The sequence below is a fragment of the Diadema antillarum genome, unplaced genomic scaffold (genome assembly GCF_040938485.1).
Source record: "Diadema antillarum isolate AM-2024a unplaced genomic scaffold, OU_Dant_1.0 seq00001808_RagTag, whole genome shotgun sequence".
NCBI lineage: Eukaryota > Metazoa > Echinodermata > Echinoidea > Diadematoida > Diadematidae > Diadema > Diadema antillarum.
Genome location: NW_027272483.1, coordinates 515,496 through 543,089, shown reverse-complemented (window position 1 = coordinate 543,089; position 27,594 = coordinate 515,496). Strand labels below are relative to the sequence as shown.

At 40.6% G+C, this 27,594-nt stretch overlaps 1 protein-coding gene across 1 annotated transcript in view; it reads right to left on the bottom strand.

The window, feature by feature from the left end:
- The window catches only part of LOC139712458 (uncharacterized), a 150,034-nt gene that overhangs the window by 32,175 nt on the left and 90,265 nt on the right, over positions 1 to 27,594 (bottom strand). Inside the window, 12 exon segments of the mRNA XM_071624275.1 lie at positions 487 to 657; positions 1,406 to 1,690; positions 2,572 to 2,745; positions 3,645 to 3,968; positions 4,725 to 4,850; positions 6,720 to 6,842; positions 8,723 to 8,976; positions 9,659 to 9,871; positions 11,841 to 12,080; positions 19,409 to 19,555; positions 20,236 to 20,441; positions 23,438 to 23,577. Coding sequence (XP_071480376.1) covers positions 487 to 657; positions 1,406 to 1,690; positions 2,572 to 2,745; positions 3,645 to 3,968; positions 4,725 to 4,850; positions 6,720 to 6,842; positions 8,723 to 8,976; positions 9,659 to 9,871; positions 11,841 to 12,080; positions 19,409 to 19,555; positions 20,236 to 20,441; positions 23,438 to 23,577 — 2,403 coding nt within the window.

Sequence of the window (27,594 nt, the reverse complement as noted above, 5' to 3'; positions counted from 1 at the left end):
ACTGAATTTCTAGATTACACCACACCTTGCACATTGAATGTCTCAATAACACCTTACCTTATACACTGAGTATCTCAATAGCACCACACCTTGTACACTGAATGTCTCAATAACACCATACTTTGTACACTGAATGTCTTGGTAATAGTAAGCAGAAATGTTGAATGTTAACTTGCTAACTTGAAATCCACTTGTGTGATATTATTGAAACCAGTTTCTCCACCTAACTTTATTACTTTTGTTGGTTTTTTTTCTCCACATGTACAGTGCAGATGAAATCATTACAACAAATCAACAAAGTGTGTTGAAAAGAAATAGATATCATTGTGTGCAAACACAAGCACACATTTTATTGAATCTTTAAGTACAGCAGAAAGAGACCAAAACCAATAGGCAGTGTGCTTGACAGGGATAATGGTCATTAAGCAAATATACGATTTCTGAAATCAATAGTGCCATCTTGATACAAACAGTCGAGTGTCTCACCTTCTGTTCCTGCTCCAGGGCAGCATCCCTCCTCATCCTGTCGAGAGCCTCCACCACCGCTGGCTTGGACAGCGCCTCCTTGCCGTCTCCTGCCTCAAGCTGCTGCCTAAGCTGGCCGATCTCTCGATCCTTCTCCGCGATCTCTTGCTCCAACGTCAACCGCAGTGCATCCTGTCATTGACAACGATAAAAATAAGCCACTTGTCAAATCACTGGGCTGCCAACACTCGCGTGTCAAAATCTGGAAGGTCCCACAGATTCAGGGAAGCACTTGTGTTTGCCATGCAGCTCTATTAGGTTATATGACTTTCATATTAGGAAAGCTTTCAATTTTGTTTGTTAGGTTGAGGTAGCTGATTTCTTACATGAAATGTCAAGTAGAAGTAGGATTTGGCAGCTTGGAGTTGTTTTGTTTTGTTTTTTCTCTCAACACTTGTTTTTCAAAATTTGGAGAAAAAACAAATGTGCGATGAAATCAAAACAGAATTTTCCTGAGTTAATACACAAAACACTACATGTACCCTACAAGTACTGCCGAAATGACCGCAGATACACTATACTGCTTTATAGTTTTTCAACCAAAAAAAAAAAAAGGAGAAAATTTAGAACATCCCCACACTCCTAGATATCAGAAGTTTATAAAACCCTAGAATTACCAGGTGACTGTTCAGCATTTAAAATATCAATCATTTTGTTAAAACACACGCGTCTGGTACATCACCCATGAGAGAAACTACAGTAAGACATACATGCAATCCCTCTTACATGAACAATACATGCAGGAAGACTGACAAGAAGAAATATTTCCAATATGGGATAAGACATCAACAGATAAGAAGGCTAAGACCATTTCTGGAAGAGTACCTTCAAGAGCTGTACAGTACATACACAAAGGGGTGCTACCCACCCTTTGACTCACCAATTCTTCCGGTGTCACGCCAGCCTCTGGGGAATTGGGCGTGGCCTCTCTAGACCGTCTCTCCACCCGGATGACCTCCTCTACCACCTCCTCCCTGCTGTAGGCCACCCCCACCTTGGTCCTCTTCTTCCCCTCCAGCTCCTTCTGCAGGGACTGGACCTGTTCCGTCAGCTGGTCTATCTCCAGGTTCTTCTCCTCCAGCAGGTCCTGGGCCAGCTGCGGAAGGGAGCACTGGTCCTGGTCAGCCTCTTCCGATGGCGACAGGGGGGCGCTATGGAGCTCATCCTTCAGAATGTGCAAGATCACAAGATACAGGTTGTATATGACATTGGGGCTTTTTTTTTCATTTGGTTTTCGGTTCAATTTCATTACCACTATATGAAAAAAATATCTTAAATGTATAACATTACCATTATGTTCCTTAGTAGGGGAACAAAACATTCATCAGATAATGCAGTAGCTACACAGTAATATAGAATTTATCCCAGGGAGAGAATTGTTTTTCATGGAAAACAGCCAAATATACACTACAGCTCAGTAAAATCATATTTTCCTTGAGAAAGATGTGATCATCAGTTACTCTCAAACTGAGCCTCGTTTTTACCTTGCTTTTGGAATGTCCACGTCCATGAAATAGGATTGACCATACTGTCAGTCTTACTATTTTTTTTTTTTTGGCATGTGTTTTTAAAGCATCCTCATTCAGGATTGGTCTCACTTGCATCCTCCCATTACTTATCACACAAGGCATTCTGTGGATTAATCTTACTGTCTGCCCATCAATCTTCATACTCGGAGTTATGCTGCTCTTGTACAATTAGTCTACCCTTCAGCCTTTTGTTTCCTATCATAGCATCCATTCTCAGGACTACTCACACCCCGAGTCTGTGACTCCTTCATGAAATATTAATTCCCGCTCTTAATTCAATCATCTGCTTACCTTTATTTATGATCACAGTACCATCAATTCTCAAGAAAAATCTTATGCTTAACTTCTCACTCTGCATTAAAAACCAATAATTCTCAAGACCAGCTCAACATTACAATGTAAGTTATTCTTTCCTTACTATCACACCACATAATATCTCAAGGTAAGCCTCACCGCCAGTCTTGCACAGCTTGGGTGGGTTAACCCCCCCCCCCCCAATGCTTTTGACTAGTCTCACCTTCAGCCTCTCATTCTCAGCCTTGACCTGGTTGATCTCTTCTTCCAGGTCCTCCCTGCCCGAGCCCTGCTCCCTGCTGGCCACCTCCAGCTGAAGCTGCAGCTGGGCAATCTCCTCTTCCTTGTTCAGCAGGTCCTCTCGGAACTGTTCCAGCTGCTCCACGAGATCCTGGATCTGTGGTAGGTGAGAAGGACCAACAAATTGAGTGTTAACTCTTTTGCGTGCTACGTTCACATGCCCGACACAGTTGACAGCTGGATAACTTCACACACTTTGCTAACGGATCGATAAATCGTAATACTTGTCGTATGCCACAGTACACTTGTACATTGACAGTGACAGACATGTAGCTAATGACCAAAGCTTTGGCAAAAAACATATTTGTACCTCAAAGCAAAACTTGAACATTTCTCTACAACTTAGCTGTACTGCATTTCTAACATAAATGCTTCTTTAAAATGCTATATGGCTTTGAAAACAAGAATATTTATCAAAAGCACTCATGCACTGAGAATCAGAAGAATGTGCCACATACAGAGTTAAAGAGAGAGAGAGATTAAACAAGGCATGAAAGAGAGAGTGAGAGAAAAAAAGTGAAACAGCAGAACCAGGGGTATCATGCTCATAATTAGCCAATTATTACCGGTTACCTTCCACACATTCTTGCAGACTATTACCTAAGAACATAGCAAACTTGGGGGCAGCTTTGAGGGCCACCATGGGGGAATAACGTCCATTTCATATTCTATCACACTGGCAAAATTAACTGCCAAGTATGTGGAAAATTTTACCATGCACTTTCATAAAGAAGATCAAATGTAAAAAGTGTTCCCCATAGGGCCTCCCCTGGATCATCCATAAATGACTTCAAAACACATTGTACTCACTTTAATTGTAATTTAATTTTACATCACTAAATATTTCAAAGCGGCAGTTGCACAATCAGAGTGGACTTACATAAAATATCCCTCAGTCCCACCATACTTGTTTCTGTGTATGCACGCATCAACAAACCCTAAGCCCAGTGACTGAGAATGGAGGGCCTACTATGACAGACGTACATAGAGACGTACCTCCGTATCTTTCCTGTCCAAGGCCTCCTTGTCTCTCTCCCACTGCTGGGCCAGGGACATGGGCCCCTCGTTGGTGTCATCGATGGTCTTGGATGCTGTCGGCTGGTCAGCGGGCTGACCATCCAGGCCATGCTTGTGGGCGTCCAGTTTGGACTGGAGGGCGGAGACCTGTAACAGCTGGTCGTAGCACTGCTTCTGGAGGGCATCCTTCTCATGGCGCAGCTCCTCCTCCACGTGGCGCTGGCTGCGTAGCTCAGCCTCCAGTCCGGCCATCTTGGACTGGACCTCTTTCTGCTCATCAGCCTGGCGCTCTAGCTCTTTGATCTGTGAGAGAGCCAAGGATGTGACATATAATTACGTGTATGTTAACATGCTACTGATAAATACCTATGGAGACTGCCCTCTTTGGTGAATATTCCTGATTCTATTGAATTCCATGTGTACATGTACATGGTAACATTTGGCAACAATATGACTCCTGTCTCTAGTTACCTTTACATAAAATGGGACTTTTGCACAAAAAAATTCTTTTCTTAACAATTCCTTTTCCAGAAATAAGTTGTTATTGTTTTCACTGAAATTAAATAACATTCCTCATTCCCACGGTCTTCTTATGTTGATGAATTCAACAAAATACAAAGGAGGGAACCTCTTGTGAATATAATGGTAGGCCTACCCCTGGAGCTCATCCGGAGCCCTTCGTAATGACAAGGTAAAATTTGCAATCATCAGAAAGTTACAATGATTGCATATACCAAAGCAACATATGAAATGCTCAATACTCATTTACTGCTGATTACCTGCTGCCATAGGAACATACTGCAATTATCATAATTATATTGCTTTTTTAATCACTCTGCTCAGCAATTCCAATGAAAAATCTACTGGCAAAATATTTCAGTGAATACACACATGAACAATTCTCCGGCAATGCGCTTGCAGAGGGTACCGTACCTTATAAAATGTGACGCAGATTATTCTGAACAGACTCTTATCAGCAACAAAAAGCAGACCAAAGGAGCAGGGCTAGCCATTCAGACTGGGATTTGGGATGGATAGGGTTAAAATTACCACACCCACCTGTCGGTGGAGTTCCTGCACCGTGTCCTGCTTCCAGGACACCTCCTTCTCCAGCTGCTGGATGCGGTTGCCCGCGGCAACTGCCACATCCTGGTTCTGGCCGATCTCCTCCTTCAAGTCCTGAATCTGGAAAGGGAAGAGCGAGCAATGATGAGAGTGACATCATCATCTTCCAGTTTGCAACAAAAGCAATCCTGTCTTCCATTTGAGGTACTTCCTTGTCTTAAGTGTGGCACCACTCATCGGCAAGACACTCTGCATCCACCTGACCAACTATGCACAAGGTTAACCTCTTGACGGTCACTATCCCACACGTATACCCTTCAAATGATTCCCTTTAATATATTTTTGACTAACCACTCCACAAGCTCTTACCCAGCAACTTTCTTGATACACAGCAAGAGAACTATGAGTACAGTAGACAGTATTCCTATATATGGGATTTGCCATCACCTAACATTAAATCTATCCTTCACAGTGCAAGTTTGGTCAGTTTACCTGTGTGAACGCTTCTCTCGCTTGCCACTTGGTCAAATTCTCAGAGTATTCTGTGGGTATCATAGCACACTTCTTCATGTCCCAAACACATTTCTGCTATAAAGTTTTTCTTCTTCAGATAAGTTTGATACTTGCTACACCATTTATTTAAAGGGATCATCAATACACCTCTGGCCTCATGCAATTCAAGCAGCTCTTTTGTCTTTTTTCATGTCTCAGTAGATAAGCTTCCCCACCAACTGCTCCATTTGTCTTTGCTTCAGTAAATCTTATAAATAAAACACTGTAGACTATAAAAACAAACAAAGGGGGCTTAACAGTGGTGTGGTCTCCTGAAGAAGCAGACTTACCTCCAGGCTTGACACCTTGAGTAAACTACTTGGCCTTCAACTGGTATGTTTGCACTCTACCCGGCTCATAATTAAAGTTAATTAATAACTTGCATTTACACTGCCATACCTCAAATGCACACTTCTCCACCCACTCTTTATAGCAAGGTTATATTGAAAAAAGCCAGTTCACAGTTAGCACTAGTCTGCAATGACCCCTGGAAACATGCAGAAGGTGGTAATTTGGTATGTACATGGAAGTGCTGCATGAAAGTCTTTTTTAAATTTGGCTGAAAAGAATACATAATCACATGTACATTCCAATATGCACCTGGTTCAAACATGAATATTTATAACATACAGTAGTTTTATAGAAGACCTGTCTACCCAGTTTTAAAATATTTCTGTTACAAGTCAATTTCAAGAGAAGATCTGCAATTATCATGTACATGTACCTTTATCTCCAAATGCTCAAATTGTAACTGTGAAATGGTGTATTACAATTAATAGACTTTGTAAAGAATGCATTGAGTTTTTCAAATGCAAATGCGTTACAGAGTCCTGTCATGAAGTGGGCATAGAGGGCACCATTGTCTATCCCAGGAAAGCAATGTCTGAGTTTTGTGTCATTACAATGTAACAATTTCATTTGATTTGTCTGAATAAAGGTTTTAAAAAGCGTCCAAAAAAAAGAAGAAATGTCTGGTGCTTGAGTAGACAGCTGACAAGCCTCTGCCAAAGCACTACTCTACTTGTACTTTAATGTTGAGGGAGGCAAACTGACTCACACAAGCACAAATACATACAATTTGTATATTGTATGCCTACCCACCCCCCCCCCCCCCCCCATACACACACAGACACAAATGTGTGTCACAATTATAAAGCAGAAGTTGACACCCTTTATAGAGGAATATGTGCTCAGGATTATTGATACATGCTGAATGAATGAATGTATGACAATAGAGGTTTGCAAGGAGATGACCAAAAATGAGTTGATTGCTGGATTGCCTATTTTGTTCAACCACCTTTATATTCACACTCAAACCTTAATAGTGGATGAAATGACAGCTGTCTAGGGACTGCACTGCATGTGTTTCTGCATTTAATGTTGCAATGGCATTTTACTTGCAATGGACATGAAATTGTCAACGAGGGCGCTGCTTACATCTTTCAGGAGTTGCTCCGTGTCCACTCCGCCTGGCTTCTCCTTCTGCCTCAGCTCTTCCTCCAGTCGGGCAATCTCCCTCTGGAATTCCTCCCTCTCTTGCTCTCTGTCTGCAGATTGTTGCTATTGTCCAGAGGGGGAAGACAGGTGATGGCAACAGCTCAATAGGAGTGCAACTACACCAGAACAATTTTCATGCTCTCATAATACTAGTACTGGATTGTTTCATTTCAGTTCAATGAGAGAAAAAAAAGGTCTAATGCATCAATCCCAGACACATCTTATTTTGTTTCCAGTGGGGGCATTCCATCAAGTGTTTTGTCATATATTTTTTCTGGCAAAATGTTTTAAGCTACTGAAAACCTTGCATCTGATTTAGATAGAAGCAAATTTGCCAGAAAAAAATATCTGACAAAATGCTTGATGCCCCCCCCCCCCCCCCCCCCGTCTCATTTTCACCATTCTTGCTAGCAACTGTCCATGGGCAATTTAGTGTGTGAATTGCTCATTCTTAAACATACACACAATGTTTGTAGTTTTTGCCAAATAACAAAATAACCATGTTTCACTGAAATATTCTGTCTAAATTATCTGCATTTTGTAAAGAAATCATATTCTTATAAATAAACTGCTTCCGCATGTCTTTTGGGAAAAGTCCTGAATAGCATACCACAGTCAAGCATCCAATTTTGTTCACATTTCAGACACAAATACAGTGCCAAGTTCAATTCTTGGCATTGATAATATACAATCAAAATGATGGTCACTGTAAGTTCATGCAAAGGATCAGAAGCTCCTGCAATAAAAGCCTGCGCAGAACAAAGGGAGGAATATGTTAATAATGAGATTGTAAAAGTGACGCATCATTTACATATTAGTGCAACAAGGGAATAAGTGTCTATAAACCAAATTATCTTCCACCAAACCATGTTTTGATTGGAAAAGCAATACTTTGGTTTCATATGCAAGTTATTCACCACCATGCAGAAAGCAAATTTGGCAGAAGGTACAACTGTATGCTCATGACATTGATAAGGAAAGCCAGTTATTAAAACCAGGAATAAAAGTGTGCCTTTCTCTCTAGAATGAAACATATAATAAAGGCTCAAAAAGGGCATCAAATAAATTGCTAAGCAAGCAAAGAGTCTAGCATTGAATAACCTGAATTGTGTAAGCCCTTCAGATATGAAGCGTAACTGTAACTCTGTCCTAATCTCAACTTCAAAGCAAGCACATGGGACTGAGGACTACTTACACGTATATAACAAGGACAGGTTAGCAGGACCCTTTTATACTGTATACGCTGTTATTTTCTCGTACAGATATTTTTGCGAATGAAGTCATAGACATTTTCGCGAGATGTTGTTTTCGCGAGCTGACGCTGACGCTAACATAAATGCGCTATTACCCCAGTGCGTGGAGATGTTTTCGTGTGTTGTTAAATTCGCGATTCAACTGAGATGCGCGAAATTCGCGAAAATTGAACCCTTGCAAAAATAATAGCTTATACAGTACTACATGTATGCTAAAGATTGTTCTCAAAACTATTGGAGGGATCGTACATGCACATGCAGTACAAATGCATCAAATGTCGCGCAATAAGACACAAATTTTCTGTTCTGTACACAATGTAGTACCCAATGTATACGATGTGCTGATATTTGCGAAAGAGAACTTAGTGCTGACAATACTGATGATCAAGACGATGCAAATGATGATAATGATGATAATGAAAACTGTATGAATGTTCACGATTGCTCAGCATTTAACAATGATGATTACTACAACTGGAGGTCTGTAGTGGTGTTATGGTGAGGAGATAGACATGTGTTGATACTGGCTATGATGTATGATGACAATTATGAAAATCTTTTAATTAAACATGTATTCAAACATTTACATCATCTTAAGCGCGGAGTGTGACGCATTTATGGAGAGGAATGGATAGATGACAGCAGCATGCATTTTGACAGACAGCCCGCGTGCCCTTTACTACAACACACCTCTAGGAACTGTTTGTGAGAGGATTGCATCTTCTTGGCGGCATCCACCTGTCTCTGGAGGTCCTCCGCCCGGAGACGCACCTCCTCCTCCCGTTGCCGGGCGGCGCCCAGCTGCTCCTCCGTGCTGGCCTCCAGGGCATGGAGCTGCTGCTCCAGGAAGGCCCGGCTCTTCAGGGCCTGCCGCTCCAGGTCCTGGTGCTCCTGGGTCAGGGACTGGATCTGCTGGCGGAGCTGGGTGTTCTCCTCGATCAGACCTGATGGTTTGTAAGATGCATGAGGGATGAGATTGAGCAATTGCGAACAAGTCTCTCTGATCTGATCTGATCTGATCTGATTTATTATTAAGATAATGAATGCCTCCTGTCTTTCATCAATACTAAAAACACAACAATAATTCACTGAAATGACCTTTCTTCGAATAATCTATTCCAATAAACCATCACCTAATGGTCTTCTTTAAAGGTAAAGCACAGTTTTCATATGATGCAGAAACTATAGTTACTTTATTCTTTCATATTAGGACAATTACCACCATGGACAATTACCCCCTGGCAAAATACCAGTTAGTGACAGGATTAGGTTCAAGATCAGGGTTAGGGTAGGATGAGAATATGGGTTAGGGTTTGGGATAATTGTCCAGGGAGTAATTGTTCTAGAACCTATACTTTTGATCTCAGAATACTCCAGAAACAACTCATTATCTTGGCATATCGCAACAGCCAGACAAATTTCTTGGTAGAGCCTTCCAATATACATGTATAACACTCAGGCAAATTCTAAAAGGTGGAAGATGAATTTTGACTCCTTCTGTGAACTGTGTTTTAGTTTTGAAGGGTTTTTTTGTGTGTGTATGTGTGTGTGTGTGTGCGTGTGTTGTTTCTTAGAACCCATTCCCCACCAGATTTTTCACAAAAAAAAAATTGTATTTATATATACCCAAGTCTTCAAGGCCCAGCCTTTCGGCGAGCACCGCCCTCTGCTGCTCAAACTGTTCCTGGGCGTCCTGCAGGGACTGGTTGGCCTGAGTGACCTGGGTCAGCTGCTCCCTTTGGGTCTCCATCTGGACCATCATCTCTCGGTAGCGCTCCTTGAGCAGCTCCAGGCCCTCCTGGACTTCCGCCTTCTCCGCCGTGATTCCGTTCAGCAAGCCTACCGTCATGCAGAAGGGAAGGAAAGGGAAAAGATGACAAAAAATATTGTGTGCCAGCTTACATTTGATGGAACAAGGACAAAATATATCCTACTGCCCTGATTACATGATACCCCAAGACACAAAACCTACACCAGGGCTGCACACTAACCCGTTTTTTTCTACTGGGCCGACATACAGGTTGGACCAGTAGGTACCCAATTTTTTCATGTCTTACTGGTCCATTCCTGAAAAAAAAGTTACTGGTCTGACAGTGATTTTTACTGGTCAGGGACTGTCTTACCAGTGCCAGTGTGCAACGTTGACTACTCTTAATCAACATTTGAGAGCTAAAAATGTACATACACGTAAATGTACAATATGTACCTTACGATCTCAAAAGCTTGGCCACTCCTTCTGACAACACCTGGCACAATGTGGGTGTACAATGTTTAATTCTGCCATAGTAACTACAATGTATAAAAAAACAATACTCTACAGGCATGTTTCACAATCAATTACACCTGGCTATGCATTGTTGTCATGGAAATGAGCTGTTTAACAACGCTGGGGCTCATCACCTCCTACACATCACTGCCATGTCATATGGTTTAATTGATACTGGTCATGACAGAACCAACACACAGTACCTCCTTCCTCCAGTAGAATAGAGCTGTAAAAGCAGTGTACTATTACAAGTGACCTCAGTCTCTAGAAACATTTAACATCTACACTACATGAGAGAACCATCTACAGTATTCTCATGCCCCCCCCCCCCCCCCCGATAAAGAAAGCAGCTGATATTTTGAACATTTCTGAGTAAATCTCTCGGCGACACAATATCCACATGGTTCTTCAACCCCCACCCCTCCCCCTCCCTCTCTTTTTTTCACCATTTCTTTTTCACTCAGAAACACAGGAGAACCCATTTCAAAATTCTGCCTACGGACGTTGGAAAGTGTCACCTGTGTACTCAAGTTAGGGCAAGAGTGTCACAAATCACACTGGCAGCATTTTGCAGCCATACTGCATGACCTGTATGGATGCTTCTGTCTATTTATAGCAAACCACAGACTGTTATTTTGGGGCATGCTGCTGCACTCGGGTTCTCTTAGTCATCCAAGTTAACTTTTTCACCTCGCTCTGAAACCATATCAATGCATCTCAAGCAGGTAAGAGGAAAGGGGAAAGGTTCTATAACCTGAAACTATGTATTACCAGGTATAGAGACTAAAAGCTGTATGTAACTCTATTCATTCAGAGTGTATTGTAATTAGTATTGACAGGGTGGTGTTGGGTTGTGGCTTTATCCAACACTTCAACCAGTTTGTGGGGAGGGGCAAAATTTAAGGCCAGGGTATCATCACAATCCACGGGTCTGTTCTGCTGGCCTACTTCATCACAGGTCCTCTACTAGACGTTACTCTTAAATTAATGTGCATGCACTATTAAAGGACAGACTGCACCATTAAAGTAGTTTCCCCATGGACACCTGGCTAAATGACTGCTTTCAGTTGTGATGTCATGACATCATCCCATCATGATATGGTATGATATATCATGGCTAATCATGCAATTTTCATACATTGAAAATAGAAAAAGCTACTTGGGGCACAGGTGCAGCCAATGAAATCAAGGGTCAGTGTGTTACAATGATACAGTGGCTAAAACAGAATGCCCACAAACTTGCCTGGCAGATATGGCATCATGCATTGTGTGGGATGATGGAGACTACAAGTGTGGTGGTGACTTTATCACCCTGTCTAATTAGCACATGTGATCTGCACTAATATCAATGCTTCCTTTAAACATGGTATGAAACTCTAAACTTCCATAATATTCTTAATATAAGGCAAAGTTTGATGAAACCTCTGACACTCTCCTTGAATGCTTTCAATCTATTCTACTTATCAAAGACAGCCAGAGCATGGCGTGAAATGAAACTTGGATGCAGTCACCACTGGTGCCAATGACAGTTGGTCCACCCACCTTCTGACTTGTGGAGCTCCAGGGCCAGGCGCTCCTTCTCCCTGATCTCCGCCTGGAGACGGTGCACCAGCTCCTCCTGGTCTCCCGTTCCCGTGGAGACGGTGTCCTCCCCCTCCCGGCTGGACGGGGAGCTGGCGTAACCCTCGGCCTGGACGGGGCGCAGCCCATCGGACTGCGTGCTGGAGTCCGAGAAGTGGTCCAGGAGACGCTCCACGGCCGAGTGGAGTCGCGTGGTGGCGCCTGTCATAGTCATGACAATCAGAATAAACATAGATGTAAGGTTTGCTGGGGGAGGGGGATGGGAAAGAATGCACCACTGCAAGACACTGCAATGACATAACTATTATGGACTCCTCTCTTTATATCCTGTGGAAATACGCTCTGAAATGAATAAACATTCATTACATACACTAAATGATGTCTGTGATTACAATGAAATCCCTCTGTCCTGAGGCTGACACAAGGTACGGAAAGCATTTGAAAGCAACAAAACCAAATTCACAAAACGCTTTTCCTTCTTGCTGCTTTAAATCACATTGGTGGTTTGCAATTAACGTTTGGTCCATGTTGTTCTATATGACCTTCCCTTAGAGACGTTTTAGGAAAGGGTGAGTAACATCACAAAACAAAATCTATAAAAATATTCTATTTACTGAAGTTAAGAAAGAAGCTGAGTACAAACAATGTACTATTGGCAAAAAAAAAAAAAGCTTCAAAAAGAGATTTGAACAGGGGCTAAATAGTGGCCTGAAAGACTGCATCAACTGCAAGAAGATGCCAATGTTAATTTCGATTGACAAAATAAAAACAGAACCAATTCCCTGTTCTGAAGACTGGAAATCCCAGCAGAACTCAAAAGGAAGTACAGGCAAGTTCACGGAACAGCGTCATTTCTTTGAAAGCAAGCCCGACAGCAGTTTGGGCTCATGTTTGGCACATGACATTCTGATGCTAGTCTTAAACAGTGACATTCTACACATACAATGAAAAAGACAAAAGTAAAAAACAAAATAGTTGCTCCCATGACAGCCGTAATGAAAGAAGTAAGCAGTGATTGGATGAGGTTTCTCCAAACAGTAAATTTGCATTGTTTTGCCCTTTAAAAAGAGCCACACATTGCAAAAGGAACAAAAAAATTATTTGCAATTTCATAAAGAAGTTTTCATTCCTGTCTTTTAATACTTTTTACCTTCTTTTTGCTTTTTAACAAAGTGAACATGAAACCAGTGAGCTCTATATTTTAAGAAGAGTTTAAATTAATGGAAATACACATGTGTGAGTATTGATCAAAGATGAGTGGCTTTCGGTGTAATGAACGAGTATAAAAATGGTCAACTACAAGTACAATGTACAAGATAATATCTGGCTTTGTCTCCTTTATCATCACATTTCAGTCCGTAAACAAAAAATCTTCCAAGCCCTTGTGGAAATTTGATGCAAAATTGAGTCAAGCAGCACTGAACACGATTGGAATTCCAAACACTTGTTGACGTGACCAGCAGTACACCATGAAGGAGCTCTAAATACACTGTAGTACACAGGGGAGATGTTAGAGAGGAGAAGGGGTGGGGGGTGGGGGTGGGACTGCTATGGGCTGATGCGATCTGGGGTGAAGGCCCGCTCATGTGATAGTAGTAAAAAACATCACAGGGCAGCCAGGGATTGGATCCCAGGTGGGCATTGTGAAGAGGAAACTACAGATGTAGCTGACAGTTGTTAGTCTTTCTCCCCAATAAACTACACTGGTTTTGGTTTGAGAGAATTCACACAAATTGCATTGCAGCTGTTTTTTTTGGACAAACACTATATAAAAGTAAAGAAAAAACAATTACAACAACAACAACAATTTGTTGTTGCTATTCTGAAGAGTGCTGGCCTTTAAGTCTTGGAATGAGGCTAGTCCTTGTACTTTCAACAAACCAAATATCTTTCAGAGGTATTTTATAGTTGACAGTTCAGACACACATACAATTGTACATGTACATCTACGTATGCAGGATCAGAACTTGGACTGCCTGTGTATGGGCCATGGGGGGGGGGGATATTTGACTGTTTACTACAACATTCTTTTGCTAGATTGAATACCAACACCATAAAAGGAGATGGCTTGGCATACATATTATCTTGTCAGATGGAAAAAATGAAAACAATACATCACATTCTGGGAAGACAAATAACTTAAAATGCTCAAGGTATGAGGTACAATATGTAACCCATATTGATCAGACTCGTTTTATTTTGCACATGGGAGTTTCGTAATGTATTCTCTAATCTGTGGATGCTTCCATCTGGCATTCTGAAAAATCTGCAATTCATTTCCCTCTTTTGCGTCCTTGCGTTAACAACCCTGGAGTCTGATCAGAAGCAATTCGCATTCATCTGTCGTTGCCAGGTACATGTACATTGTAGAACAAGGTCCAAAAAGCTTTCCAGTTGCCGAGAAAAGTCTTTTGCTGTCAAGGCTGAGCATAAGATTTGGATTCCGTCGCCACACATCCTTTAAACCCGTTGAGGATGAGTCGCGAGCATACTCGGGCAAGTGTCTGTGGGAAATGCATGTTGTAAGCAAAATCAATCCGTCCTCAACGGGTTAAGAGTTGAAACTGTGCTGAATGCCTAGACTACCTATCTTTCCACACAAAGGCAGCCAAGCAGTTTAGAGAACCCTAGATATGGGCCTCTAGGTTACCCTATGACTAATAGCTACTACTCAGAACCCTCTTGTTTTGCTCCTACTGTAATCCTACCCCCTCCCCCTCAAAAAAAAAGAAAGTTTTTTCTCCCCTGAACATTCTCAATTTCACATCAATTCAGACAAATTCATTTCACGCAACATGAGAGACATGCTGCTTTTCTTGATCCCTCAGGATCAGATGGCTGTCGAAGATGAGGGCTTAACCAATAAAATTCGGGAGTTAAATTTTACAACTTCCTGCATAGTGCCTAAGAAAGAAGACAACTGAAATGTCACACATATACTGAAGCATGATCTGAGTTACTGTGACACTGACAGCCAAACAGCCTTTGATATAATGGTGTTTGTTATGAGCTATCAACATTTGCTTGTTTGATGACTTTCACAACCAATCCCATGAGCGTGCAATATTTCAGGAGAAATTCTTGGAGGCATAATTGCATTTTGTATCTCTTCAGCAAACAAAACAAAACAAAACAAATTGATCAGAGGGCGACCAGTAGTGACTACAAGGTTTCCAAGTTTACAGCACTTGACTCATTACTTGCAGCATGTGCTACTCCTATCATATCATACTACCGCACATCATTCAGGGGTAAAAGAGCAAAGGGAAATCTTTGCTCCAGATCCCACAGGACTGTCTGGTTTGATGACGTGCTTGTCAACTTTAGGGTACAGCTGCAGATCATTCACGAGCTAACCCTCTCCATGAATGACCGATAATCTCGTCCAAATCGCATCAATCGGATCTGGCCAGAAACGTAACACTGCGACTACACAACAGCCATCATCGCTTCCTGTATTGGGTCGTTCTCGTTGCGGGGAATCGCAGGAAGTCACACATTTGATATCTGATGCGTTCAGACACGATGGGGGGGGAGGTGATGGTATAATAGCAGATCTGGGTGATGACTGAGGACATACGAGTGAATCTGTATAATTTGGTAATGAGGATTTGTGGTAGCCTATATGGCTACCCAAGACTGTGCTGTGAGCTGTTGCTGGCACAAGATATGGATCACGTGTCAAATCCAGTGCTCAGAAGGCTTCAAAGGCTCACCGTTTCCCCTTCATACCACAGTTTGTCTCAAATGAGTAGGCATTTCTTTGAAACAGTAATTTGGAGATTGTACAGGTCTAAATATGACCTTATGATTGTAGTTAACACCCTCATTCCTCCCCCCCCCCTTCCATACGCACAAACCATCAAATGGATAAAATACACGTAACATGGTAAAGTTTGAATCAAGACTCAATGCCCAATGTTAAAAGGCCCTCTTCTGCTACAGTAAAAAAAAAAAAGACAAAAGAAGTCTCCAAAATAATGAAATTATGCCTCATATCTTGTTGCAATTTTACATTCATGCCTCATATTTTGTTGCAATTTTACATTCACAAAGGTAACAACTCACAAAAATATTGTCATTGATGACAGTGCTGTGAAATGGCTCTACAACGTCCCATTACTAATTATTCATTCTTTATTATGTGGCTGTGAGTCTTTCCTTCAGAGAAAAGGGCCCTCCCTAAAATTTCCACATCAGCATAACATCCATGGATGATGTTACGTACAGTGTAGGAACGCTATCATATCGCATATTGATAGTATGTGATTGTCATGGCAACCAAGCTTCTGTGCTTTAAGATAACCTCACCCTAACCAGTGATATCAATCATTTCAACCACATCTTGTAGACAAATTCTACAATACTTGTAAAGGCAACTGTCAGATAGGTAGTGCCTTATCATCCAAATACAACCGAAGCACTGCGGCAAAGATAACATTTTGAGGAGTGGCTTTGGATGTCATATACAGTGAAGCACTGTCCTACACAATAAATCAATTGAATCTCCTCCAACTCTCCAAAATCTAAGAACAAAATCTGTACTTACACCAACCCACCCCCCCCCCCCCCATTCTGCAATCCATATAGCCATTGTAAAGGAGCTGCCACACTCCCATACAACAAAACATGTTGTAAAACTTACCTTTCAAAAATCACATTGTACACTGTATGTTAAACCCAAATACATGTACACGTATGTCACACAAAAGGCTGAAATATGCATGAGAACTGCTCAATGCTCAAATACCGGCATTCACTGTGCTCAAAAAATACTTTGAGGTAACAAATTTTGTTTTTTTATGTTTGATCTTAAACAAATTGTCAACAAAATATAATGTCCTTTCTTGTAAACTAAAATGAGTAGTCTAGTGACATATGCACAATTGCCCACGTCAGTTTTCTTCTGTAATACAGCACATTACATCCTTGCGGTCTTCGTAGCTCAATGTACATTGTACTTCATCTTTAATTTTCAAAGTCAACAAAGTCACAGCATGGAAAGCATGTGTATACAAATATTCAGGGCAACATTCTGCCAGTTTCTCTTACGTAGCAAAAAAAAAAAGCTGCTGAAAACTGCTTATGCAATCATGGCGAGCCAACGGAGTAAAATGGAGTCAGCTCAGGCCCCTTTGACACCAGTTTCTCTCAGGGTTTCCCTTTCATCACCAAGATGTCAGATCAGAGCTTTAAAATGAGAGCAACTACTGGGCCCCTCTTGCATTTCAAAAAACATGGCCTTATCAGATCTCTAAAGAGATTTGCATTTTCTCACCGTGCTGAGGCCCTCTTCAACGCAAAAAGGGCGGTTTTCCCCAATAGCACATCCCTTGACTGGGAGCTTGGGTGGCACATGACATGTATGAGAGCAGTTAGGCATAGCTCCATGTGCTGACAGACCCCACCGCAAAGGGGGCGTGGACCAGTGGCTATTATGACAGCATCAGCTGCTGAATGTATTTTTGACACCCCTCTGCACCACTTGATGCTCAACCACACACATTTTCTCAGTCACGGCCTTACCAAACTTTCGGGTACATTAATTCTCTTTTCATTTGTTTGTTTCATCAAAGCTTTTAATATAAACCAGAACAAAACCTCAGTCAAAAAAAAAAGACAAAACATTATACACAAACCTGTGACGGAAAGCAATTTAAGGATAAACTACAGTTGTGCATATGAATGAGTTGGTATCAGTCCATTTGGCATTGCTGAATATAATAAATGCGCTTCACCCAGGGTAATTCATTTTTATCTGCCTTCGACAGTTGCAAATACATTTGTACTTTCATTTCAGTCATACATGTAGATACATTTGTACAATAGCTCTTAGTAATTGAAATCTAGATGATAAGTGTAATAAAGTGTGTTTACACATTTGGATGAGAGTCTTTATTGTCCCCCAGGGAGTTACACTGCAGTAAGCATTATTACTTTAACTACCCATTTTTTTTTCTTTAATCACTTGTACATTACTATTAAAGTCCCTTGCTCACTTATCATGTATCACCCAAAAGTTGCTTAAATAGTGATGATAGGCGTGGGATTCTAAGAGTGGAGGAGTGTGAGGCATTATGCAAGAGTGCGCCATGGGAGAGAGGTGCTCTTAAGCACGAAAACTCGGGTGTCAAATTACCGCTCGTGTAGGAAAGGCGGTAGAATCTCATCAATTGCGGGGGTTTGAGAGGAGAATCGGACGGCGGCACGTAACTCACGCAATCGGGGAAAGCCGCCCCGTTGGAGCGGTCCCCAAGGAGGTGCTAAAAGCTACTCCGCGGCAAAAGGATCATTTGACATTCCAGGGGGTGTGAAGTGAGAGTGCGAGGAATGCTCTCACATTTGTAGACACGACCACGCCAAAATCTAGTACCTACTACATTACTTCACTTTCTTGGCATAACAAGAGATGTGAAGAGAGTATATGAGATGTGTTCATACAATTTTAAACAAAACTCTGATAAATGCAGCGTTTCTTCAAGGCCGGTCCAACTAAGCATGTCACGAGCAATGAAATGACAGTTTCAAGAATGTTCATTCATATTTCAATAACAGCAATATGAGTTGAACACTTACTCCGGTGCAAGACTAGTTTGGTGAGGGAGAAGTGTGAAGCAAGAGTTCCAATAAGGCGTGATATGGTGGTATGAAGGAAGTTCATGCATATTTGATCAACATCAACATGAATCTACACCATCGCAAGGTTGGTTTAAGCATGATAACAGGCTTGAAATGAGTTGGAGGTATGTCGACACATTTTGCGACAAAGACCCACATGAACCTAACCCCTTGAAACACTGTCTGACAGAATTTAGCTGTGGAATTAGTATGTTTTAATATTGCATGAAGCACTTATAGAGCTGTATATGGAGCAATTCAGAGCTATCCCAACACAGCAGAATTTTGTAGCTGTATAACAGCGAACATTACTCCAAGCTTTTCTGCCACAGCCCTTATCAAGGTTAGACTGTCGCGACTGTCAATTTTCTTTTCTGTTATCAAGTCAGTTATCACACCAACATTAAATGAGCTATTCAATAATAAGCATACAGCTGTATATCGTAGACCTCTCTGCACAATGACATTAAGCCTGATCCCTTGTCTCACACTACAATGTAGTTTAGTGATGAAGTGGTCAAACACACCAACATTTTGGACACACCACCCCTTGTGGTTCATCCCAGGAGACTACTGTAAAAGTGGAATTTTTTGCTCGTTTCGTGCAACAAAATACTAGTGCAAAAATAAAAGCATCTAATTTTTTTTTTTTTTGCTTGTTACATGTAAAACTACTGAAGTATTGATTCCACAGAATCATAAACACACAAAATTCATCTTACCCAGCCGAGTACAAAGAAATACTTGCACGAAAATGTCCACTATTAAAGTAAAAATAATCCACCATTTCATGCCTTGTAAATCTAAAAGAAAGAAAAAAGTAATATCAAGAACGATAGACAAAGAGAATAAAAGAAGAAGATGGAAAGAAGTCATTTTTGGTAAAGAAAAAGGGTCATGTGATTTCTCACCAGTCACAATCTCCTCTCCCTCTGAGTCTAGGTCTGGTCCCACAAACATGCTCTCATTGATGTGCTGGGACAGTTCCAGGCCCTCGTCGCTGAGAATGGACCCGACACTGGTGTCGTGGAGGACGCTGCCATCTGAGCTCGTATCGCCTTGCGACAGAAAATAACCGCAAACAGGAAAATGGTTTTCATTGAGAATAATCTAGAGAGCATACAAAAGCACATGAGAGTACAAGTAGGTATTGAGTCATAGTTTTTTCACAACACTTCTACAAAATATATCAATCCTGCACTGTGTAACATTACAGATATCTTCACTTGACCAAAAAGGGGGTTCCCTTTGAAGTAAAACAGATTTGTACCACCCAGTCCCATCACTATTATCCCACTCTTCATGTTGACTTCAATGAATGGAGTGAGAGTACACACACAACAGTGAAAGATTCCTTTGGGTCTCACAGTGATATTCTTCACAGTCAAATTACTGCAGACTTGTCAGAACTTACACAATGATAGGGTTGTAGTTGCTACACAATTGACCCCCCCCCCCTCCAAAAAAAAAAAAATCATTTTGGCATCACTTCCTATGTATACCATTGAGAGAGTATAGTGCTATCAAATTTCTGCGTGTGGCTGCTACCAAAATCAACATTCTATGAGCAACAAAAATCAAATCCTGCAACTTTAATTTCTGAGCTCTAATTTTACCACTCTGTTTCTTTCATTTCACTCTGCTACACAAAGTTCACTTACAGTGAAACATGGATTGCAATTCACCTTTGAAAAATCAGTACTTACTTATTTCCACCGCGCACGCTTATACCACTTACCTCCAACTGCCCCCCTGGGGCGTTCCGCCCGCGGGGAGGAAGGTCTTCCGTCGCCTCGTCGGTCCATGTCCAGGGCCTGGCGGGACGGCCCCTGCCGGGAGTGCGGCCCCATGCGGCGGTTGATGGCATTCTCCGTTGCCATGGCAGCCTGGACCACAGTGGTTAACACTCGGAGAAGATGGTTGTTGGTGTGCTGTAAACTGTCCCTGTTGGTCGCAATTGACAAATGGAGGTTTTAAAGGGGAAAAAAATGAAAAAAGAGAAGAAGTTTCTGTGTTAAAACATTGTAATTCGGTGAACTCCTTTCTTCGAATGAGATGAGATCAGGGTTGAAGGTAGCATCTCAAATACTCACAAGAACTGAAGAGTAAAGCAGGGCTGCACACTAACCCATTTTTTCTACTGGTCCCACCTGTATGTCGGACCAGTAGGTACCCATTTTTTACTGGTCCATTCCTGAAAAAGCTACTGGTCCGACAGTGATTTTTACTGGTCAGGGATTGTCGGACCAGTGCCAGTATGCAGTGCCGAGTGAAGGTCTAGTGTGGTTCTCGTAGGAAGAGCTGATTATGGGGAAAAACTTGCCAAGTTCTGCTCTGCACAGTTTATAATTCAACACATACCTATGCATTTCTCCTTCATGCTGACAAGCAAAATCAAAACACAACCTAGTTTTGTTTCTTGCCCCTGAGATATGACAAACCCTATTCACTTACAACTGTACTACACTGCATACCAGTTTTCATCACATTGGGTTTTAACACAAACCATGTGAGCCAAACGACACAACATACATAATCATCATGTGAGGCTTGAAATATGACTCCTCAGCCATTAAATATCAAATGTCAGATACCTAAAATGTGTAAATATGCTTTAATGGCATCTGAGGTTTGGTAGCCTCCTTATTAGTATGATTGTGTGTTACAAGCAAATTTTTTTTTTTCCCCCAGGTACCTACATTGTAATTCTACCCCAGTACACTCTGGCTCTTGAATACTTTAGCTGAATAAAAGACACACAGCATAATCATCATACATGTGACTCTAACAATTTACGTAAACACAAGTAAAATTCAGAGGCAAAATACACAATGTACAAGCACAGTAAACTTCATGGGTTGGTAATGATTCCTTGTACGCCCAGAGCCGACATCATTAGGTCAAATTAGTGTATAGGTCCATTAATGCTTATATAGTCAGCGAAGGTGCTTGGTTCGATAGATTTTACACTTTAATATCCTTATATAAAAAAATATATATATAATAAACTCTAAAGGTAGACGACAGCTATTGTGGTACATAAAGGGTTTTATTTGTTGTTGCCGTTGTTTTTTTTTTTGTCTCGTTTGTTTTATGGGGGGTTGCAATCTTTGATATATCCAGAATATGCCTGAAGAAAAATGTGCCCCGAATCGCCTCTTTGAAGCTTTTCACATTTAATCATTCAGCATAATCCCTCTCATCATTCATTTAGGCTTTACTTCACAAAGGTACACAGTTTACTAAAAATCCCTGTTTTGAATCTAGTCCACATTAGTATCCATTATTAGCTGTCTGTTGGTATCATATACACAATGTTCATATCACCCACACTTTAATGCAACTGAAAGTGACATAATTGATGGACTAGTAGATTTAAATTACTAAATTCTGACCACAAGTTTCATCCAGGTGTTTTTTGTTCATCATTTTCTTTAGCATAAAACATGAACGCTCAATGTCCAATTTGTAGGTGGATATCAAAAGCAATAAAAATCAATACAGTTCAAAGAGTGAGTTTCCTCACTGAGAACAAGGAAACAATTTATGCAGCTGATTGATGAAAATTTGAACACGAAAGGAGATCAGACGGCGCAGAAGTCGCACTCATACGACCATCACCGAGTCAATCTGATGTGACCTCGCTGAATAATGAACACGCTCTGCACACTGTCCGGCCAAGGGGCAGGTGCTCCGGTCAACTTCTGTGGTCGAAGACACCTTTTCATTGAGTGTCCCTAATTTTGTCTTATTAGCAAGTGTGCATGTAATATTTTGAGTTAAATCAGGAGTTGCATTTGCAGGCTATGCTCAATGGCCTCAGCAGTGGCGGAGCTTTGTGAGGTGTGTTTACACTAAAGCAAGCCGTCATGAAAGCATGGTTTTGGTGATGAAATGTACCACGACAGAAACACACTATTTGTATTGCCAAATTCCCTTCACTATCTTTCTTAAAGATCATAATCAAGTTCCCAGTCTTGGTGGGGATATGTTTTTTTACCAGTACTTGCAATAGACTATAAGATATATGTAAATTCAAGTCTATTTGTAACATACTCGTAGATGTCAGATGACTTTATTCATAAACCACTTTTAACCCTTTGTGTGCTTTGAATGCTGACTGACACAGAAAACCCCACAGGCTTGTACACACTGTCTACAGTCCCTGGCACAAAAAAATGAAAGAAAAAAAAAAGGTTACGAAGGATCTCCACTGTATTTGTATATATATTTCTTTATGCTTTTCACATGAGAAGAAAGTCCCCCCCCCCCCCCCCCGAAGTAATTATATCGAATCGGTTTAGATTCTCTTTAAAAACAATATTGCATAAAAATATTGCACACGAATACAGCTGTATAATCAATATCTTTTTAAGCATTACTTTTATTTAGAAGGCAGTTTTTCCTTTTGGGTGAAAAAAAGCGCACTAAATGACATACATTATTGAAACATACAAGCTGGCAGCTTTGACAATGCGTGTTGGAACCGCTGGATGAGGAGACTACTACAGCTTGTGAGTCATATGCGTACAACAGTATAAAGAAAATGTAAAAGAAAATTCAACATATTTTCACTTTTTTCGCATAATAAAAGAGCACTTGACTTGCCTCTTTCTAAAGGCAGGGGGAATAATATTACCCATAACATTTGTCGGTAACGAGTCAGGGGAATGTGTACTTTTTTCAGAAGATGGAATTTTGTGAAATTCTCTTTATATTTTCCTTATATTGTTGTATGCATGTGACATCTAAGTTATTCATACACTGCAGTAGTCTTCTCATCCAGCGGGTACTGCACAAAAACTTCAAAAATTCATAACTTTTGAACGGATTGTCTGATTTTCCTCAAACTTTCAATGATGTGTTCTACTAATATTGCTACATTCTCTCAATCCTTATGTTTATGAAGGTGAACTTGTCCTTTAAATTTCCACACTGACCTTTCGGCCCCCAGCCTGTCCAAGTCCGCTCTGAGCATGGCCAGCAGAGTGCGCCCTTCCTCATTCTCCCGCTCCAGACGACCAATCACAGCCTCCCGTTCCTCGGCCCTCTGGAGCAAGCTGGCATTCTCCTCTCTCAGCTGTTTGGGGGCAGGGAGATGCAAAAGAAACAATTGAATAAATACTTCAATACTCGGGGAAACAGGCATACTGGTAGCTCTTCTAAAATCAAACAGACGGGGAAAACAGTGAAAAGAGCTACCATTCTAAATCTACAAACTGTATGACTCATACAAAACACAGTCATCATACAAGAATGAGTCACAGAAAACTGAAAGCCTATATGTACATAGACTGCAGTATTACTTTTTGAACATTCAAATGCACTGACTATATTTAGTTGTATTTTCAGCCAAATATTCAACTTCTTCAACAGAAAAAAAAAAACCCAGATAGTTTCACGATGGTTTGTATTAGTGGCACCCATAATGAATCACCTTTGATCTACAATAAAAGAATGTTGGAATACTGTAAAAAGCTTTCTAAAGAGGTACTTGTAGGTATAATACACACTTGAAGATATTATAAAAGTTCAAGCAATGGATCCAGGTAACATTCACTGTTATACAGGATACTGAGTATTCAAAATTCCACTAGTGACATATGATACTGTATTTTAAAGCTACTGTGGAACTGTGACTGAAAAGCACTAATGCATCAAAGTCAAGAGAATCTCATGTACCACATTACAATGTTATATTTCATCCAGTCATTACATCATATACAATGTACTTCAGAATGACTGACAACACAACATCACATAAACTAATGGGTTTAATGATTTGCTATTTCTTCCAATACACTGCTTTAATACTAATATTGCAAACAGTTACTACATGTATATAGCACTTTGCGGAAAAAATTGATACCAGGCGAATTCCGCCATTACCACAGAATTTCCTGTCTAATAAGTGCTACATGGCCAGACAGTGAAAACATGTCTGCCATAAAAACCAAAATAGCAAAATAAAAAAACCCAATAGGAATACGCTCCACAGAAACTAATTGAAAATGTACCATCGTGATATTCTAAACAGGGCACACGCCCAAGTTTGTGCTTGTGTTTTGAACACCATAGGGGGCACCGAATTGGGGGGAAACCACTGGCTGCTACATTGTATGGTACAGTGTATGCAGAAACACTCTCTCCTCAACGTGTATTTCTCACAGAGCCAAGGCCCTGCAAAATGGATGCCAAATACTGGCATGGAGTCAAATCAGAAAGTGGGGCTACTACTGCAGTCAAACAAAAAAAAAAGGTATTATCCTTCAACCCATATTTCCCGTCGTATGGATCCATTCGAACACCCAAATGCAAGTAAAACTGACGGGACATCACATGCTAAATTCTAGCGAAATTTACTTTACACATAGAAAATCAAAAACAAACTACGAATGAAACTGTACTGTAAAACGAGGAATTTTCGCGTGCATTTTAATTTCGCGAATTTCGCGGGCGCCAAGATTCGCGAAATTAAAATGCACGCGAAAGTTCTTGTCTACATTATACATGCATTGAATGCCAGTGGCAGTTCGCGAAAATTTCATGCCGCAAATAAGGCCGTCGGCTCCAATTCACGAAAAATTCATGCCGCGAATATATCATGTTTTACAGTCATATCAATCTCAGTGCTGGCAGTAAGACTATATTTCTTTTAGTCGTTTTCTCCAGACTGCACTAACATGACTCTGTGTTTGTTACAGAACCCTCTATTGGTACACACAATTACAAGGTTGAGTTCCTAGCAGACTACACACAATGCACATTGTACAGCTGTGTGCTAGACTGGAGAAATAATGTCAACAGAGGCCACATATTCACGGTGCAATATACTGATTGATATGCACCTGCTCTGACCAGAAGTCTATGATGGCAAAGATCAACTCATTATGCTATTTCAATCTAATTTCTTATATATATTAAACTTGTCTAAATTCTGGATTCTTTTTAATATGATATTGATCTTTATTCGAGCTGCTAAACCTGTACGCATCAAGTCAAGTAATAGTGCAAAATGAAGCATTTTTCCGACAAATTTGTTGGACAAATTTGCTCTCAGCCAATCAGGTGCAAGGATTTCAGTAGCTTATAACAGTTATTCAGACAAAATATCTGACTAAACACTTCATGAAATTCCCCCACAGCATAGATGCTTAGGTAATAGATATTTTTAAAAGAGAACAGACATTAAAATGAAGTAAAATGTAGATTTTTTTTTTCCAATGCTTTACGGATTACTGTATTTTTCATGGCATTTGCTTTGCTAATAATTGAGACAGGTGAAACTTCCATGTAGCAGGTGCAATTATACAGAATGTAGTTTGACATAGTGAATGACAAGAGTCTGTTTACGCTTCATTATAATGATATGCAATTTTCTGTGAATGCCTCTTTGGGTGGTACTGGTTGCTGCATTAAAAACATTTAACTGACAAGGATAACAAAATGATCATCAACAGTGCATCCTCTCCATCTGGACCACTGCTCAACCTCGCCGCATCGCGATGGATGGCGTACCACATTCATTATTCACGCATGGCTGGAACAACTTCGCGTCCTCTCATCAACAATGCCATTTCATCACTGCCAAACACATGGATGCGCAGAGCAGAAATTGATGCTCGCGTGAAATGCAGCAAAGCGAACTGCTCACTAATATAATCACATTTTATTCATACTGTATATACTGAAAAGGTTATATGCCTAACAAACAGAAAGCTATTGGCAGTATACATATCCAGGACAGCATAGCAACCACAACTAATAAATGAAATGCAAACTTTAGTAAAGTATGGTTGACTAGCTTGTAATAGATACAAGGTCGTCAAATGAATAATACATGTGTATGAACATGTGTAATTTTCTGTAAAGTGCAAACTGGCCTTTCAAATCTCACGGAATGAATTTCCGCAAAATTTGAAAACATTACTGTAAACTTTGGTATTTTTGCGCAATTAATTTTTTTGCACAGAGCAGCTCAAAAAAAAAAAAAAATTCACTTTAGGTTCTTGAATCTGTGCTCCCCAATCAAGCACCCATTCAAGATGTGCAGAGAAAATTGTGAAGATATTTCTGCAAGTTTTAGAATTCGCACTCACCAAAAGTAGCACAAAAACTAATGCGTTCCACGAAAAATTTCTGCATAATTTACAGTACTATCAAGATACTCACATGGGGGAAAAGGGAAGAGAGACATCACACATTTTCAAAGTGAACATATAATCTCTCACAGTTCATTCTCTCGGCAATTTAAAGACAATAGCACAAAATCTGATGCACTATCAAAACCTAGCCAGCATATTCTGTAATTCAATCCAACATTATGCATAAAATGTTGCAGTAAGAGGGCTCATCTTTAAACAATTTTCAGAAGGACTTATAATTGTGAAACATACTCACAGAATTACCAGTATCCATCTTGAATTCAAATCCAGCAGAGCTAAATATACCCACATTTCAACCGAACATGTTCGCGTGTATACACACATAATGAGCATGGCCAATGCACGTTGGGCGTTTGAATAAACACAGGGGTACAGAGCTACACAAACAGTAGAAAAACCCAGTGGAGTGTGGGAGCTACTCTAAAATTTGTTTTAAATCAGTCATGATATCTCAACACTTCGCAGGCACGTTGATCTGAATTTGATTTGTTTGCAGGTCTTAATCATCACAGTAACACACTTTGGCACAGCGGTGAAGCAAAGGTCAAAGATCAAAGTGCAGTAACAACACTTCATTGCATTCCTCGCACATTGCGCAATGACATTGAATTCCAGCATGTTGTACAGCATATTGATATTCCCAACAATCTACATTCTCAAAATTGCCAAGTTTGACTCTGTGCTAAAGTCTAATAAGATAGCTTTCTAATCATAGGATCACATATTTTGGTATCAAAAAACCTGTATGTGATACATGTATATTGTGTGATAGTTTGAGATGGGAAAGTATAATAATGCATAATACTACAGTATTTATACACCATATATTTGAGGGCAATTTCATTTTCACTAGTACCGTAAAGTTCCGTGTATAAGACGCACCCGTGTATAAGACGCACCCCTACTTTCGGACCTAAAATTTAAAAAAAAAA